Raw genomic sequence first — 17,246 nt, forward strand, 5'->3', positions numbered from 1 at the left:
GCTTCAGGGCCTGGATGTCGATTAACGGCGGCGGGGGGGGGGGGGGGGTGGGGAGGAGGGGGAATCCTCAAGACACCCTGTGTCCCCATCCTGTAGATCAGTGCTTCCAGAATTTAAAGTCACGTGACCACATAGCTGGTAAGATGAGAACTCAGCATTCAAACCAGGTGAGCATGATGCTGAGTTTACAGTGTCCCCCAGAGAACATGGGGTCTGCCCTACTTAGGAAGTGCTTCTGAGGTCCAGAGAAATCCCTTTACAAATAGCATGCTATAATTTCTTTTCTTTTTAAAAAAAAATTTTTTTTATATTTTATTTATTTTTGAGAGAGAGATAGCGTGAGTGGGGGAGGGGCAAAGAGACAGGGAGACACAGACTCCAAGGCTCCAGGCTCCGAGCTGTCAGCTCTCAGCTGTCAGCACAGAGCCCGACGTGGGGCTCAATCCCACAAACCGCGAGATCATGACCTGAGCCGAAACCAGACGCCCAACCCACTGAGCCACCCAGGCACCCGTAATTTATTTTCTAAATGGGGAAATTTGTCCAGGAGAAAATGACTAACTAGATGGATGCTAGGATAGCCAGCATAAAAACTGCACTGTCCCAGGCAAACCAGGATGTAGGTCCCCCATCCCAAGGGCCAGACAAATGCCTATAATACAAGAAGCACTGGGAGAGTCAGAAGCAAATGGCATGAGCAAGATTTGAACCCAAGTCTCTCTCTAAAACCCCTGTTCCCACCACCTCTTCTACTGAGGTCTCATACCTGCCCTATATTAGCACCGGGGCAGGGGCTAGACAACTAGGGCAGCCCCCTCCCCGACCCCGAGTCTACTGAAGCTTTTCAAACCAGCCAATTCCCAGCTTGCCTTCCCTGCCTCGCCCTTTCCTTCCCTGGAAAACCAGCTAAAAGCCGTGGCTCATGTTTTCCCCACACTCCTCCTGCCTCCTGGCTGACTGTGGTGCCTCCCTGTGGGGACCCCAGGGCCTGGCCCTCTTGGGGACCGTGGGCAACAAACCTTTTCAGTGGCCATCGTTTTCTTTTTCAATCTAGAAAAGGACTGGCGTCACCATACCTGAACAGTAACAAAACCCAAGGCATGCGTCCCTTCTGAAGTCACTTGCCGTCTATTCCCTCCTCGTAACAGTCTCCGCGCGTGGGAACAGCAGGGGCGGGCCAAAACCGTGGTAGCTCCAACCCAGAACTTTATTTTCACCAAGAACCACAAAGAGCCTGCTTTCTCCTCAATGGCGGTCGCGCAAAGCAGAGAGAAGGCACGGTGGTTCAAGAGATGACCCGGGAAAATGCTGCAGGGCCGACCAGGCATATCCCACACCTTTCAGAGCAACACCCCACACTAAACTGGGAAAACAAAGCCATCACCACAACCAAAGTAACTCATCACTGCTCTCCCCCAGCCATGTGCTCCTGAAACCACCACCAGGAAAGCGTGGGAGTCGCCTGAAGGGCTTTTGTGGATAAGAGAGAACGGAAATACATTAAAAATGTGCCAATCGAATTCACTGTGTTCAAGTACAAAAAAAAAAAAAAAATTTAAGAGGCTTCTAATAGTGAAGCTATCAAAGGTAGAAAAATGGAATATTCATAATTGAAAGAAATCCCAATAATGCTGGCATGGTCCCCCCCACCCCCCCCACCCCCCCCACCCCTGCCGGGGCGGTCCTGTTAGTAATTAATCTTGAAGTGCGTTTCCAGAGTTCTTGTTTGTTTCAAAGTTAGGAAACAAATGTGTTTCCCTGCGAGAACAAAGTCCATAAATATTTTATGTAAGTGACAGAAGTGAATTGAATTCACCCCGAGAACATCTATCACCCACAGTTAGGACAAGAAACCTACCTGCCCACATAGCTTCCCAGTATGTGTGCCCGGCAGGTGTTTGGAACCCTGGGGTGGAAGGGAACGTGCTTGGTTTTTTTTCCACTCACCCTTTTGCCAGTGTTGCTATGCCAACGTCAGTTAACTTCATTCCCACACCTGTAGGAAGAGAGAGTGGAGATGGGATTTGTGTTTCACGGGGGTCCTCAGAAAGGACCGGCCACCTCTTCCGGGGCTAGGGGTAGTGACAGCCTCACGGTCAAGTTCTTTCCTACGTAACACACTTTTCCTCCTCATTTCCATCAGCAGAGGCCACTTTCTGCCGAGGCTGACAGCCTTTCAGACATACGTCGGGCTTTGTGGGATGACAATGGAGGACAGCAGGCCTGTGACGGCAGCTGAGGGGAGTTGTGTCTCGTGGAAACCAATGGTGGGGTCTGCCGCCCCAGGCCACCTGAGCCCTTTGTGGCTGGGGGAGTGATGTCCTCTGTCCACACCCGGCCCGCGCCCTCTGCTGGAGGAGGGAGGCTGGTAGCGCTCTGAGGGACTCTCGGGCTTGTCACTTGTCCCAGGAGCTCTCTGCCCAGAAATGCTCAGGTCGGGGCTGCGGTCCGCTCCACTTCTAAATCGAAAGTGGAAGCCCGTGCGCAATGGCAGGTGGCGTGGGCGTGGGGGGGGGGGGTGAGGTCGGCAGTGAGAAAGTTCAAGGTGACATCTGTTCAGTTCAAAGCCCAGCTCCAGATATGGGATTTCCCATCTCCATGAAGATGGTCTCCCCGTTGAGGACAGAAGATTTTCTGGGTTGGCTTTAGGCCTGGGGGAAACACTTCTGAGCTACGTGGAGGCTTTTAACCACTGGTCTGGAGATGCTGACGCGTGTCACCCGTGGCCCAACCCTTTGACGCTTCTCCTAACCTCTCTCCATTCACCCGTTGGCAGGGCCGGCTACCAAAGCCAAACAACCAGAACAGCGGCCGGAGCCTTCCGCTCTGGTTCAGCAAAGAGCCACACTATCCCTGCTGGAATCCAAGCACACGGAAGTGGAGAAGAGGCACGCTCTGGGACAAATCTCCCCAGACAAGAGGCAGTGGAGTGAGCACGCCCGGCTCACTCTATGTCCTCAACCTCTCCCAGATCTGGAGGAAGACGCCCCTTTCCGGTGCCCAGAGTGTGGGTGGCCTCTGGCCTTTCCCGACTCTCCCTGCCACACCAGGAACCAATTCAGCCACTGTCTCTCTAGGCTGATGGCTACGGGCACTTGGTCCGATTTAGCGGACCTCTTCCTCACTCACGCAATCTAGTCACAGGCCTTCTATGGCAGGGCCTGGGGTCCACGGTGCCACCAACCAGTCTGTCTGGCTTGCCTCCTCCTCTCTTGCCCCTAACTCTTATCCTATCCAGGCCTGTGAGTGCTGTATCCCCCACGGCCAGCAGATGCCCTGCCCACTGAGAGGCCCGGCCACATGGAAACCAGTCTGGGCTGTGGCCAAAGGAACAGGCAACCATCTTCTCCGAAGCCAACCCTGAGGTTAGACGTGATGGCAACCTAGCTCCGTGGGTCTCGACTCCCCGAAGCGCCCTTTTCTGGGGCCCGGGAAAGGAAACCTGATGGGTTAATGCTCTGACGCAGTAGCATGTGCCCGGAGCGTGGCAGAAATCCAGGCCATGCTGCTATTCAGGCCGGTTAGGCAGACAGACGCAACGCGCTTTTCTGCAGCGCACCTGTGAGCTGAATCAGACACGGCACTTTGGGAGAGCCAGCAGGCAAGTTCAAAGGCTCTTTCGCAGCCGGCGACTACTTCACCTTATTCTTTCAAAGCTGCGAGCAGCTAGAACGTATGTAGAAATGCTGCACATCGCCTTTATTACAGGGACTGTGCTTTTTAATAAATAAATAAATAGATAGATAGATAGATAGATAGATAAAGACACCAAATTGTAAAAACCCTCTTTGGATATCTTGTTTTTGGGGAAAGCCGTATTTAAAAATCACAGCTCCACGCTGTACCGAGGGCCAATTTTAAGAAGTTATTTGGCACAAGGGTCCTTGAACTTGGGCATTGCCTTTCCTGCCTCTCACGATCACCAGCAGTCACTTACAGTTTAGAAAACCAGAATGTAATTTTGAAAAGGCAACCTCTCTCTCTCTCGCTTTAATGATGTGCTAACCCATGTGTCTCCAGGAAAATAATTTGAAGTCCTGTTGGGGATAACAGTCATCTGCAGGTTGTTTCCGGTGGAAGGAAGGAAGTAGGCGGCATCAGAAATTTGTTCTCCAGAACGTGAGTCCTTGGGTCTTTTGGGCGACAGCTTCCTAGGAACCTTAGTGGTTGGTCCCAGCAGCGGGCAGATCCCAAGACCAAATCACAGGCGGGGCTTTGACTCCCAAGCTGGCAGGACCCACGGCGATCCTGTCAACAAGCAAGCCCAACCAGGCAGGGGATAGCTTTTAAGAGTCCAAGAAGGTGGGGTGCCTGGGTGGCTCAGTCGGTTAAGCATCTGACTTCGGCTCAGGTCACGACCTCGCGGTCCATGAGTTCGAGCCCCGTGTCGGGGCTCTGTGCTGACAGCTTGGAGCCTGGAGCCTGTCTCAGATTCTGTGTCTCCCTCTCTCTGACCCTCCCCCGTTCATGCTCTGTCTCTCTCTGTCTCAAAAATAAATAAACGTTAAAAAAAAATTAAAAAAAAAAAAAGAGTCCAAGAAGGTAATAGTTGAGTTCAGGTTTGCTTGGGGTTTTGTTTAGTTTTTCCATCCTAATTCCAGTGTCTCAGTAAAATTATAAAATGCACAGGTTATTTAGAAAATGGATGTGCTACCTTGTGCACAGCAATGATGACTAGAGAGAGATTTTCCTCAGAAGCAGAGAGTAAATAAACATTGTTATGATACACTGTGCCAACACATTAAACCGCACATGTCACTTACAGAGAGACGTAACGTTTCACTACACTTGTTTACAAGTGCCTGGAAGCGAAACTAGCTGTGCATGAAGCTCCAGGGTGTTGCTTTTCGCCAGAAGAACGATATTTATCGCGAAATTAACTCTGAAGGAGAAAAGATGGAGGGGCCATCAAGAATTGCACAGCCAGTGTCTAATGAGAATAGATAGCTGTGTATTAAGACCGTGTGTGTGTGTGTGTGTGTGTGTGTGCGTGTGGCAGTGAAGTCTCTTCAGAAAGTGAGCAGACATGACTGCCTTCAATATGCAGACTGGCCCCATCTGCGAGACTGTAGCATTGCATTTCCCAGCTGGTCTTCAAGAAGTTCCTCGCTGGAAGCTTTAACATCAGGAGACGCTTGCAAATCTCTTGCAAATTGGTAGATTTGTGGTTTAGTGGAAAGAGCTTGGGTTTTGGAGTCAGAAATCACAGGGGTGGAGTCGTGGACCCCTCTGCTTATTAGCGGAGTGACAGCAGGCAATTAAAGCACCGTCTCTGAGCCTCTGTTTTCTCATCTGCAAAATGGGATCATAATGTGCTTTGCAGGGTCATTATGAAGATGGCACAAAAGTCGTCGGAAAAAATGAAGACATACAAAAACTGGTGACCTCCAAGCACGGTGCATAGCCTAGTTAATTCTATTGGGCCAGTGCGAGTCCCCTGGTTTTGACACTGAACGAGAGTCACGTAAGACGTTAACAGTAGGTGAAGCTGGGTGAAGGGCACACGGGGAACTCTCTGAACATTTTTGCAACTTCTTGTGTCTCTGGTTATTTCAAAACAAAAAGTTAAAATAAATGGGGAGCACTTATGGTGCGGCAGTGCTGTGCCAAAAGTTTACTATTCTATTTAATGCTCACAACAACCCCACGTGTAAAGCACTGAGGCACAGAGGTAAGTAATCTGCCCAAGGCTAAGAGCTAGCGAGCTGGGGGCGGGCGGGGGGCGGAGGGGACAGAACCCAGACGCACTCTCGCTCTTTAGCACCAGGATCTAGGTAGAGCTTGAGATCCTCGTGTGTGACCACGTCTGACCTACAGCGGGCATGCAATTATAGTTCAGATTTTTCTTCACGGCATGATTATTTGGAAAGGAAGAGGAAGAGGAAACCCCCTGTGGTAGAAGCCGTTCCTGCCCCACCCAGTGCCCTCACCCTGTTTCCGTGCACACTGGCTCCACCTCCACGGGCCACCAGCATTTCTTTGCCTGAGAACTTTCTCTGATCACGGGAGCCTGCTTCGCTCAGCCTGGCTTGTCCCCGTGCAGGTGGCAAGTGCAGAGGAATTAACACCCCCGCCAGGACTACCCTTCCACTGGTAGCTACAGACAGTGGGTGTGCAAATACCCCCACTCCCTCGCTCCTTGGGTGCGACAGTTTCGAGAAGCGTGCTCTGCACAGGCTCCCAGCGTCTCCCCAGCAGGCATGAGCTTCAGCAACCCACAGAGGGAACTGGTCGTATTCTAAGGGACCTTACTGGCCGCCTTCCCGCGGCCTGTCACATTTCTGCACTCTCCTAGGTGTTTCCTGAGATCCTGTCCCAGATATTAGTATCTGGACATTTGTGGCAGTGAAGGATTCACCTTACCCAAATAAAGGTCCAATCCTTGCCCGACTCCTGAGAGGTAACCTCTAAAAACATGGCACCTCTCTTGGGGGACCCCAAACCGCAACTTGGCTCAGGGCCGTCTCTGTGGGTAACCTAATTATGATAATGCCACTGCATGCGACAAATGCACTCCCATCAGCTTGTATACAAATTCAAGGTGCCGTAAATGAGCTAGGGGAGCTTGAAATCTAAACCGAACTGTGAAAGACCCTCTCACCTACTACCCATGAATTATCAGGCACCTGGCTGGCTCAATCGGTTGGTGTCCAACTCTTGACTTCGGCTCAGGTCATGATCTCACAGTTCATGAGTTCGAGCCCCACAGGGGGCTCTGCGCTGACAGTGTGAAACCTGCTTGGGATTCTGTCTCCCTTCCTCTCTGCCCTCCCCCACTTGCTCTCTCTCTGTCTCAAAATTAAAAAAAAAATTTTTTTTTAAGTTTTTAATTTAAAAAAATTAAAAAACAATTTAATGTGTCTTTTGGAACAGCCAGATTTTCATAAATACTTCTGAATTGCACCTGTTGAGGACATAACAATAAAGCCAATCTTTAGTTGCCTGTGGTAATAGGAAAGCATTATTGGCATGAATTAAAATGTACTTTTTTACTCCATTTGGCTGGTCATTTCAGATTCCTTTGACAGACCTTGTTTGTGTGTGTGTGTGTGTGTGTGTGTGTGTTTTAATGTCTATTTATTTTTGAGAGACAGAGCACAAGTGGGAGAAGGGCAGAGAGAGGGAGACACAGGATCCAAAGCAGGCTCCAGGCTCTGAGCTGTCAGCATAGAGCCCGATGTGGGGCTTGAACTCACGGACCACGAGATCACGACCTGAGCTGAAGTCGGATGCTAAACCAACTGAGCCACCTAGGCACCCCTGTCAGACCTTGTTTCTGAGGAGATACTAGTAACACCCTCTGCTGGTAAAGACTCTTAAAGACATGCAGCAGACCTCCCCGCCTCCCCCTGGCCACATCCCCAGGAACATTCCAGGTCCACAGCATCCCTGGAGCCCGGGGCAGGCTGCTTTCCTCACCCTGCATGTCCGTGACCAGGAGGCAGCCGCTCGTTCTCTGGTACACCCAGTGTTGGAAGGTGCAACACTTCTGACCAGCCTCCGATTCTCTTCTCAAGAAGTTTATTTCCTTCCCGTCCCGGATGGAATACTTCACAAATTCTCCAATCAGCTCCTCCTCCACCGTGGCATAAGGGATGTTGTTCTCCGGTCGGTGGATAAGAAAAATAGGGATTATCCTGGAAGAAAAGACAGCATGGGCACACGTCACATTCGCAGGTGGTAACAAAGACCAGGGGGGTGTTCTGTCTTCACTTGGATTAGCAGGGAACCAATCCCTGGGTCCCCTTAGATGTAGGCTAACCCCTCACCGCAATGATTGTTCAACAGGTGAAAAGATGTATTTCTGGTTTTCATTTGTTCCTAGAGTTGGTCAGAAACTCCTCCTGGGGGGTGGAGTTTAGTCGCCCACGTACAAACGAATGTTTTCATTACAGTCATATCTCAGTGGCCCGCCAGCCATGTGTCCACCCATCGTATCCTTTTCTTCCCTTCCTCCTTTCCATTCAGTCAGCAAATACTTATTCAGTGGTTTCCAGGTCAGTCTTCCAGATGCCGTTCCAGAAAACAGTGAAGAACACAGGGGCTCTGCTTTCAAGGATCTTACATTTAATTTTTTTTAAACGTTTATTTATTATTGAGAGACAGAGAGACACAGAGCACGAGCAGGGGAGGGGCCGACAGGTGGAGAGACACAATCTGAAGCAGGCTCCAGGCTCCGAGGCATCAGTACAGAGCCCGACGCGGGGCTCGAACTCACAAACCGCGAGATCGCGACCTGAGCCGAAGTCCGACGCTCAACCGACTGAGCCACCCAGGTGCCCCGCAAGGATCTTACATTTAAACGAAAGAGGCGGGCAACAAATACGTACGTGTGCTACGTGAGAAAACAAAGCAGTGAAAAAGCGCTAGGGAGCTCAGGGGTCAGGGAAGGGCTGCTATTTGACTGAGGGAGATCAGAGAGGCCTTGCTAAGGAAGAACGTTTGAGCAGAGACCTGTAGGAAGGGAGCTAGGGAGCCATGAGGGCATCTATGGGAAGAGCATTCTAAGCAGAAGGAACAATAAAGGGAAAAGGCTGGGGCAGGAGCATTCTGGGTGTGTTCTAAGAACAGCAAGGGCCCAGTGTGTGGCTGCAGTAGAGTCAGCAAAGGGGAGATAGGAGCGACTGCGTGAGGCCAGGGAGGGCATAGGAAGCCAGACCTTGTGGGGTCTGGAAGGCCATTTGAAAAACTCTCCCCTTTACATCCCTTTGGATGAGGGGCTACCGGACGGTTTTGGACAAAGGACTGCCGTTATCACACGTCTGTGTTGCGGACGACCCTGTGGAGACGGGACTGTGCAGGAGTAAGGACAGGAGCAGGGAGGCCGGTGAGGAGGCCGCCCGGTCGTGAAGGCAGCTCCAGTGGAGAAGTGATCAGATCCTGAATGTGGCTGTCAGCACAATCGGTTCGCGGTCACCCCACCCTCCCGCCACCACCATGACTATGTCAAACCTGCTCTTCTCGCCTCCGACTGCCCGCACCTCCTCCCCGACCTCACTTTCAGCTGATGACCTCGCTTCCTGTTTTACTGTGAAGGCTGCAACAGTACGAAGAGAGCTTCTAAGAGCTGCGCGGTCCCGCCTCCTCGGTCTGTGCCCGTATATTCCCCTCCCCTCCCCCACTGTGGACGAAGCCTCCTGGCTCCCTCCCCCCCCACCCCAAAACCACTTCTTCCGCTGGTGCCCTGGATCTGCCCGACCCCTCTGGTGCCCCAGGATGTGGCTCTAGCAAGCATTCCCCACATTCCTGCATCCCATTTTCCTCTGGGAAACCGACTCACTGCCAGTGGCATAGCCACATGCTGAAATAGCTCCGGGCAGCCCGTGGGGCCCGTAACCCACTCAACTTCTGACTCAGTTTACGTCAAAACCCAGGTCAGTTGCAGACTCACCGTCTGCCATCCCTCCCCTCCCTTTGTCTCTTGAACCCACTCAGACATGCTCTCCCACTAAGGAAGCTTTGGTCAAGGGCACCAGCAGCCTGTGTTGCAGACTCTGTGTTGCAGAGTCTAACGGTCTCTTCTCGGCCCTCGTCTTACTTGCCCTCAGGAGCGCCTGACATGGCTGATCTCTCGGAGTCCCCTTCCCACTGCTTCCAGAAACTCCCTTCCTCTTCGTTTTCTTCCTGCTTCATTGCTTCCTCTTTCCCTGGCTCCTTCACTGGCTTCTCACTTCTCCCCAACCTCTGACACGCCCCGGGACGGCTCTCCTGTCTCTGCCCACACCGGCTAGTGACCTCCTGGCTTGAAATGCGGTCTGTATGTCAACAATTTCCACCTGAAATCTCCATCCAGACCTCTCCCCTCTCCCCCACTCACATTCCGGCCTCCTCCTCTCTGTCTCCGATCGATGTCTCCTAGGGATCTCAAATCTAACACAGCCCAAACTGAACCGCTCACGTGTCCCCCAACTCCTAGCTCGGTGGCTGGCGACTTACCCTCCCTTTCCGTTCAACCGACAGCGTCTACTGAACAGCTTGTGCCAGAATCTCAAAAACCTCACCAGGAGAGCGAACATGAAAGAGACACGGTCCCTGCTTTGCAGGGACAACCGCTGGGAAGGGTGCACAGTGGAGAAGCTTCCAGCTCCCTACTCTTAACTAAGGAAGATAGGCAGCAGGCTCTCCAGGAGCAGTGCAGCGGCACGCGAGTGGTAAAGACCGAGTAGAAATAAGCTGGTAGGAGGTGAAGTGGGGGAGCAAAGCGGGGGAGCATCGCCCCTAGCTTCGTGTCCCTCCTGCTCACTCAACGCAAGCACACAAGCCAACCTGAGCCGCTCCTCCTGGTCCCCGCTTCCCCCCACCCTACCTGAACTGAAGCTTCCTGATGCTTCTCCCTGAGTTCCACCCCAGGGACGCACTGCCGGCCCCTGCCACCCCCCAAACACAGCTACTCTGCACCGAGCAGGATGTGAAGTCGCAGCTGGCCATTCCCATTCATCACTGAGCAAGGAAGAAATCGCATCAGAGCTTGTGGAAGGATGTGCCTGAATCCGCCTCGGCTGCTACTCACTGCGGAGAGGCACAGGGTCCGCAAACCATTGCCTGTGGGCCAAATCCGGTCTGATGCCTGTTTACAGCCCACAAGCCAGGAATGGTTTTCACACACGAATATTTGGAACTGATGTGATCAGAGGGGAACACTAACTCTGAACCCCAAGGGTAAGCAAAGTTGCTTTAAAAAGTTAGCAAAATGGGGCACCTGGGTGGCTCAGTCAGTTGAGCGACCAACTTTGGCTCAGGTCATGAGCTCACAGTTCATGGGTTCGAGCCCCATGTCAGGCTCTGTGCTGACAGCTCAGAGCCTGGAGCCTGTTTCAGATTCTGTCTCCCTCTCTCTCTGCCCCTCCCCTGCTCACATTCTGTCTCTCAAAATAAATACACATTAAAAAAATTAAAAAAAAAAAGAATTCCATTCTTCTCATTAGTAAACTTATATACTAAAGAATTGAATTCAATTATTATTATATTTTGAAACTTATCAACCAAGATTTGTAGATACTGGTTTTCTTTCTTGTTATGCAAGTATCAACATAATAGCTTCTTTTTTTTAATTTTTTTAAAGTTTATTTACTTTTGGGAAAGAGAGACAGAGTGCAAATGGGAGGGGCGCAGACAGAGAGGGAGACACAGAATCCGAAGCAGCTCCAGGCTCTGAGTGGTCAGCACAGAGCCCGACGTGGGGCTCGAACTCACGAACTGCGAGATCATGACCTGAGCCGAAGTCAGACGCTTAACTGACCGAGCCACCCAGGCGCCCCATAATGGCTTCTATTTTGCCTACTGGCCCACAAAGCCTAAAAGAGTAATGATCTGGCCCTTTACAGAGAACATCTGCCAACACCAGGTCTCAAGTTTTGTCTTCTATTGGCTACTATCACCTTGACTCTTCATTTCCTCTCTCTGCCCCAAGGCTACAAACATGGTCACACCTCCTCATTTTAAAAACTACGATCCATTTTGACAATAAATTTCATATACTGAAAAAAAAACAATTTGACAATAAATTTCATATATTGGAAAAAAAAACCAAAAAGACTACGATCGTCGATCATCGCCTTCCATTGATGGGTCTCTGCCCTCACATTTCATTCCCCTTCCCTGGTTTCCTTCGCTTCTGTCACCATTTGGACGAGTGAACTCCATTTGCAGCCCTGGCCCTAATTCCAATGTACTCTTTGACCCAGTACCCCTCATTTTACAAAAATCCTGCTTGCTAAGGTCACTCATTCTGATGGCTTTTAGTTTTCTCAGTTAAAAAGCTTGGATTTATACTCAACCTCCTCTCTCTTCTTATTCCCTATATCAAGTTTGTTAATTGCACCTACTTACTGAATGAATATCCCAAGAGCCCTTTCTCTCCTCTCAAACTCCCCATGGCCAGCGGTCACGTTCTACCTCCACTGCCCCTTCCCTGGGCTGTAGCAACACCTCTCCGACTGGTCTCACCACATCCAGCCTCTGGACCTCCTCTTTCATGGACCTCTTCTTCTGGGGGCCAGCCCTGATGCCCCCACCATTGTTCTGTCTCCCATTTTCACTGCCACCCCCAGGTGGAAGCATCTTGGTGGTCCCTGCACACAGAAGCATCTTGAAGCTGAGAAGCATCTGAAATCTCCCACCTCGACACGTACACAATCACACTCAGGTGCTATCTCCTCTAAAATCTGCTTGCGTTCATCTTTTCTAACATGGTCTCAAGTGTAGAGGCCTTGAAGAAGGCAGTGTGTGTGTGTGTGTGTGTGTGTGTGTGTGTGTGTGTTTCCTGGTGTCGAATCCTCTGATCTTGATTCAATGAACATGGAATTGGGAGCAGAGGCCTCTGTGAGGACCCTTATCCTTCCGTATGTTTGTTATTATTCAGGCACCCACAAAATTCTTCCACTGTATGGAAGGGAAAGGTGTTTACGTATCAAAATGTCCTAATCTATCTTTAGGCCGGTGGCACATTTGTGGGGGCGCTGATGATGCTAATTAGCCCCTGTGTCCCTCACACGCACAGGCCCTTTCCAAGTCCCTTCGCCAATCTTTGTTATTCATAAGTTTGTGCTGTTTTCTTGAGAAAGCCCCCAAACCGTAGGGTCCAGCCACACAAAACCAGAGGGCTCTGTGCATTGTGGACAGCTCACCTGGTTGACCCTCTTCCTCCTGGAGAATGCTTCTAGGGTTAAGGACTATATAAAGGGGGCCGGAGAAGACAGAGAATGCACAAGTTCCTGTAACACAAAACTATAACTCACTCCAGATTGCTGCCTGAGTGGATTGAACAGAAAAGCAATTGTGTATTTTCTCTGCAGCATGTTCATTTTTCTTGAAGTTGCTGAGAAATGTTTGTGTTCTAAGTAAGTATGCTCTTGGCAAAGAGCAGAAAGCATTAGACTTTATATATAATATGCCCAACACCCCACCTCAGGGAGAGTATTTTCCCCCATTGTGAGTCCACAGGGTCAATGTAAGCAACGATTCCTTCCTTCTTTCCTCTCCCAGTTTCTACTGATACATAAATGACTGTTGTGTCTGAAATTTCCAACGTGTCCTGGCTCTTTCTCTTCCCACTTAAACATGATCTCGACCAGATAAACCCACTAGTAACCAGAAGCTCCAGACACCCAAAAATCTGCATGACTCAGTCAATATTTAGCCAATGAGTGGATAAAAGTAATCACTGTAATCTGTCTCTGTAGGGTTCCAGGAAATGGGTACTGTGTTCCTACGCTCCTGATACCCAATTCATTCTTCGTAGACATGACACCATATTTTATTTTCATCATAGGGTAATTGTTTTGTGATATTCTTGTGTTCTCTTTTCTTTGCTTATTGTTTGCCATGAAGTAGATACTCTTTACTTTTTATTTAACGTGCTACATTTATCAAATTCATTTTCTATTTTCTATCGAATTATTTTCTATTTACTGTGATACATTTATCAAATCCATCCATCCATCCATCCATCCATCCATTGATTTAAAGAATATTTATCAAGTATCTCTCTATAAGCCTCTGGCAACCTAGAGAGGAACAGGATAGCAGCCCAGTGTGGCCTCATGGCTTCCAGACAGAGAGACCAGGCAAAATGCTTGTCCCACTGGTCCTTCTCACCCTCTCATCCCTCCAAGTCCCCAAGAAACCAGGGTGATAATACAAGAGACAGTAAACACACTCACTCTGGCACTTCTCCAAAGCCTTCCAGAGGCTGTGCTTCGGCAGCATAGATCTTGGCATAGTATCTGGCAGTATTTTGGACATAGCATTCCTACATCGCCCAAACACAAGGGAAAGACAAGTGAGTAGAAGAAATTCAGAGTTGCCGGTGAAGCTAATCAGACTTCCCAGTAAGTCAAGCCAATGGATTCCCCAACCCACCCCCTGGTTGCAGGCACAGAAGCAACAATTATTGCAGACTCGAGTCGTCCACTTGCAGAGAACTCTGAGACTCGAAGGAACTATCCAGGTAAAGCTCAAGTGGTCTCTAGGACCAGGCGTCCTGAACTATCAAATTTCTAGAACGCACATGGCTGAAATTCATCCTGGGCTAACGGGACTGGCCCCATGGCAGGATGTCGGGCACAGCTCGGAGTGTGCTGAGCTCTCCCATCTGAAGCTCTTCTTCAAAGGTGTAATTAGAGTTGTGGGTAGCCAACACCTTGGGAACACTGTTGGCTTAGGAAAGGGCAAACTGGATTCTGCTTTCTACTCAGTGGGGTCTTTCAAGAGGGAGTGTGGACGCTGGGGGCTTTCCCTGACTGGCCCAGATGGTACTTGAGATGGAAAAAATATGTAGTGAAAGAAAAGAAAAAAGAAGGGTTGACTTGGAGGAGGAAGGAATACGATTGGCAAAACTCTGTACTCAAAAGAGGGGCTGCCTTCATGAGCCCCAAGTCCCACCGGACCTCACCACACCTAAGACAATCCTGGAGGGCTAGTGCTTGATGGCCCCTGAGAGATTCACTGAAGTATAACCTATTCATTTTATAGGTAATAATTTTAGAAGGGTGCCTAGCTTGCAAAAGAGCTAGACCCAGCTGTCCTGAAAGCTTGGCCACTGCTCTGGGTCAGGCTCTCGATACTCTTGGTGTCAAGAGTGAAATACTCAGACCAAAGTGGGAGGCAGGGAGGGAAGCCCATGTTCTCTTCTGTCTCAAGGTTCTGTGACTCAATAACACAGGGAGATGGGAGCTTAGCTAGAGCCTTGGATCAGTCTCCCTTCATAGTTTATAGGCTAACATTGACCCAAACTCAGGAAGGCAAGAAACAGGACACATGCTGCCCCCTCTGAATATAGCCAACCCCCTTCCACAAAGTAAACAAGAATCTAGAAACTATGCCCTTGGGGATGCTTGGGAATCCTGGCATCCCTGTAGCTTGGACCTCCCGCCTTCCACAACATCCTGTGTCTGAGTGGACTCAAGGACCTCATGGGGCTTCCTAGAAACAGAAATGATCCCAGCCCAGGTCAGAGCCGGTGAGGGGCCTCCAGACACAGGGTGAGTCCCATCTGGCTGGCATGAGGGCAAGAAATTACCCCGAGAACTCAGACATGGTTCCCAGAATTCGGGCTTGATCCAGGGGCTCCCTTACAGCCATACCCCAAAGGGAGAGAAACACCCTCTTGGAGACACTCCCAACAATTCTGAGTCTGACTTTCATCTCAGGCTCTCGTGGGTCCCCCCCCTCACACCCCCACGTGACTCTGTAGGGCAGGTGGACCCACCTGGGCAGCGAGTTTGTAGTTCCTCTGGATGAGCTCATCGTTGTTTCTGGTCCCGTAGGCAACAGCGTTGTGCACCTTGAGCACGCAGGCGTGGCCGGGCTGGAAGACGGGCATGAGGCCCTGCATCACTTTGCTGCGGAAGGCTTTCCGGTGGACCCCTTCTCCAAAGTGCAGCTCCTCCGTGGCGATCTGACCTCGCAGGTGGTCCCCAAAGTAGCTGTCCCTGAGGAAGTCTTCTCTGAAGATGAGTTGGCTGAATTCAATCTCTTCACATCCTAAAACACACCTCACCTTTAGTTGGGCAGAATATCCCAGCCCCCATCCTGCTTCTTGGCTCATGGTTGTTCCCACACAGGGACGAGGACAAGGCTGGCCTGTAGAACCTGGAGGGGAGACCACACGGAACTCCCAACAGAGAGAGGCACAGCTCAAAGATGAGAAGGGGGGGGGGGGGACGAGTCCTCCAGGAGGCAGGAAGATCGGTATGAGTCTCCAGTGGACCTCACTGGAGAGGGGAGAAAACTGGTGAGGGCCAAACTGGGGAGACCAGGAAAAGAAGTTTAGACAGATCTGGAAAATACGGACAGGACCACGAAAGGTAACTAAAGGCAAGCTGAAGTGTGGAGCGGGGAGGAGGAACCAACGATAAGACGTGACAGATCAGTTTCTCAGCCCTTTTTCTCATGACTGCCCCCTGAAAGGAGTCTTTTCAGACTTTTTTTTAATTGATCCCCCTCCCCATAAATTTCAATCCCACAGAGGTCCTGTATATCCGTTTATGTGTGTATATCTGTGCTTCACACACAATCAGAGTAAGTTTTTTTGCCTCCTCAAGAACCAATTTTTGTCTTCTCGGGGGCAATACCGTTTCCCCATGTTGAGAATGTCTGTGGTAGCTATAAGAAATAGGTAGGCAAGGACAAGACCGTTAAAAAGAAGCTCCTCTGAGGAGACACTGAAAAAAAAAAGCCTAATTATTTTGGATTTATGTGTAAAAAGAAAAGTAGAATTATTTTTTTCTAGCACCGGGTTTTCTCATAGTGGATTCTCCACGTTTCAGGTGACCACGGATGCAATCGGAAGGTTCCCTTCTAACCTAGAGATGAACAGGTCAGCCTTCTGGTGGGCTGAGAGAAGAGAAGAAGACAGCTTTCAATGAAATCAGTTTGGTTGGAGTTCTTTAGCGCCCTTTAATCTTCGAAGTCGATGAAGACTCACATCTTTCTGAATGTTTAAAAGAAGAAAGAAACCACAGGTCGTGTGAAAATCTCACTTCACGTTTCTATTTAGACTCTTTAGAGAAACATTTTTCTCTGCTTTTAAAAATATTTTCAGGTCACGTGTTTGAAGAGCAGCCAGTGACTGAAGCAAGCTACTACAGGTATATACAGAGATGAAAATTATTGTCCAAGAGTATCGATGAACAACTAGGCCTCGTTATTGGCAGAAAGAAAGAAAGGGAGGGGGACTCAAACAGTAAAAGTGCTGGGGGTGCCTGGGTGGCTCAGTGGATTGAATGTCAGACTCTTGATTTCAGCTCAGGTCATGATCCCAGGGTCACAGGATTGAGCCCTGTGTTGGGCTCTGTGCTGAGTGTAGAGCCTGCTTAGGATTCTCTCTCTTTCTCTCTCTCTCTGTCATCTCTAAAAGAAAGAAAAGAAAAGAAAAAGTGCTGAAGATGCCTGTGGAAAGAGCGTGTGTAGGAAGATCCTCCAGGATTTCACGATGGTGAGCAGGAGCCTCAGGCCAAGTAACCTGTCCCAGGTTTCTAGAAAGATCTATGGTGGAGAAGCAGGGGAACAGGCAGGCAATTGGGACACTGTCCCAGACAAATTAAAAAAAAAAAAAATGTTTCTGATGTTTATTTATTTTTGAGAGAGAGAGACAGAGAAAGAGACAGAGCATGAGCGGAGGAGGGGCAGAGAGAGAGGGCGAGACACAGAATCCGAAGCGGGCTCCAGGCTCTGAGCTGTCAGCACAGAGCCCAATGCGGGGCTCGAACTCACGAACCGGGAGATCGTGACCTGAGCCAAAGTCA

The 17,246-nt window shown here is 50.0% G+C and overlaps 1 protein-coding gene across 8 annotated transcripts in view; it reads right to left on the bottom strand.

The window, feature by feature from the left end:
- ALPK2 (alpha kinase 2) overlaps positions 1-17,246 on the bottom strand; it is a 115,874-nt gene that overhangs the window by 11,443 nt on the left and 87,185 nt on the right. For 7 of the 8 annotated variants that reach the window (XM_078435188.2, XM_078435193.2, XM_078435189.2 and 4 more), the window contains 4 exons: positions 15,209-15,483; positions 13,662-13,750; positions 7,420-7,637; positions 1,948-1,996 (listed from right to left, as the gene is read on the bottom strand). In XM_078435188.2, the coding sequence (XP_078291314.2) occupies positions 1,948-1,996; positions 7,420-7,637; positions 13,662-13,750; positions 15,209-15,483 (631 nt within the window). Of the gene's footprint in view, positions 1-1,947; positions 1,997-7,419; positions 7,638-13,661; positions 13,751-15,208; positions 15,484-17,246 lie in introns of those variants that run through there. The other variant, XM_078435196.2, reaches the window with a different exon arrangement.

Source organism: Panthera onca, chromosome D3, assembly GCF_046562875.1.
Source record: "Panthera onca isolate mPanOnc1 chromosome D3, mPanOnc1 haplotype 2, whole genome shotgun sequence".
In the NCBI taxonomy this organism is placed as follows: Eukaryota; Metazoa; Chordata; class Mammalia; order Carnivora; family Felidae; genus Panthera; species Panthera onca.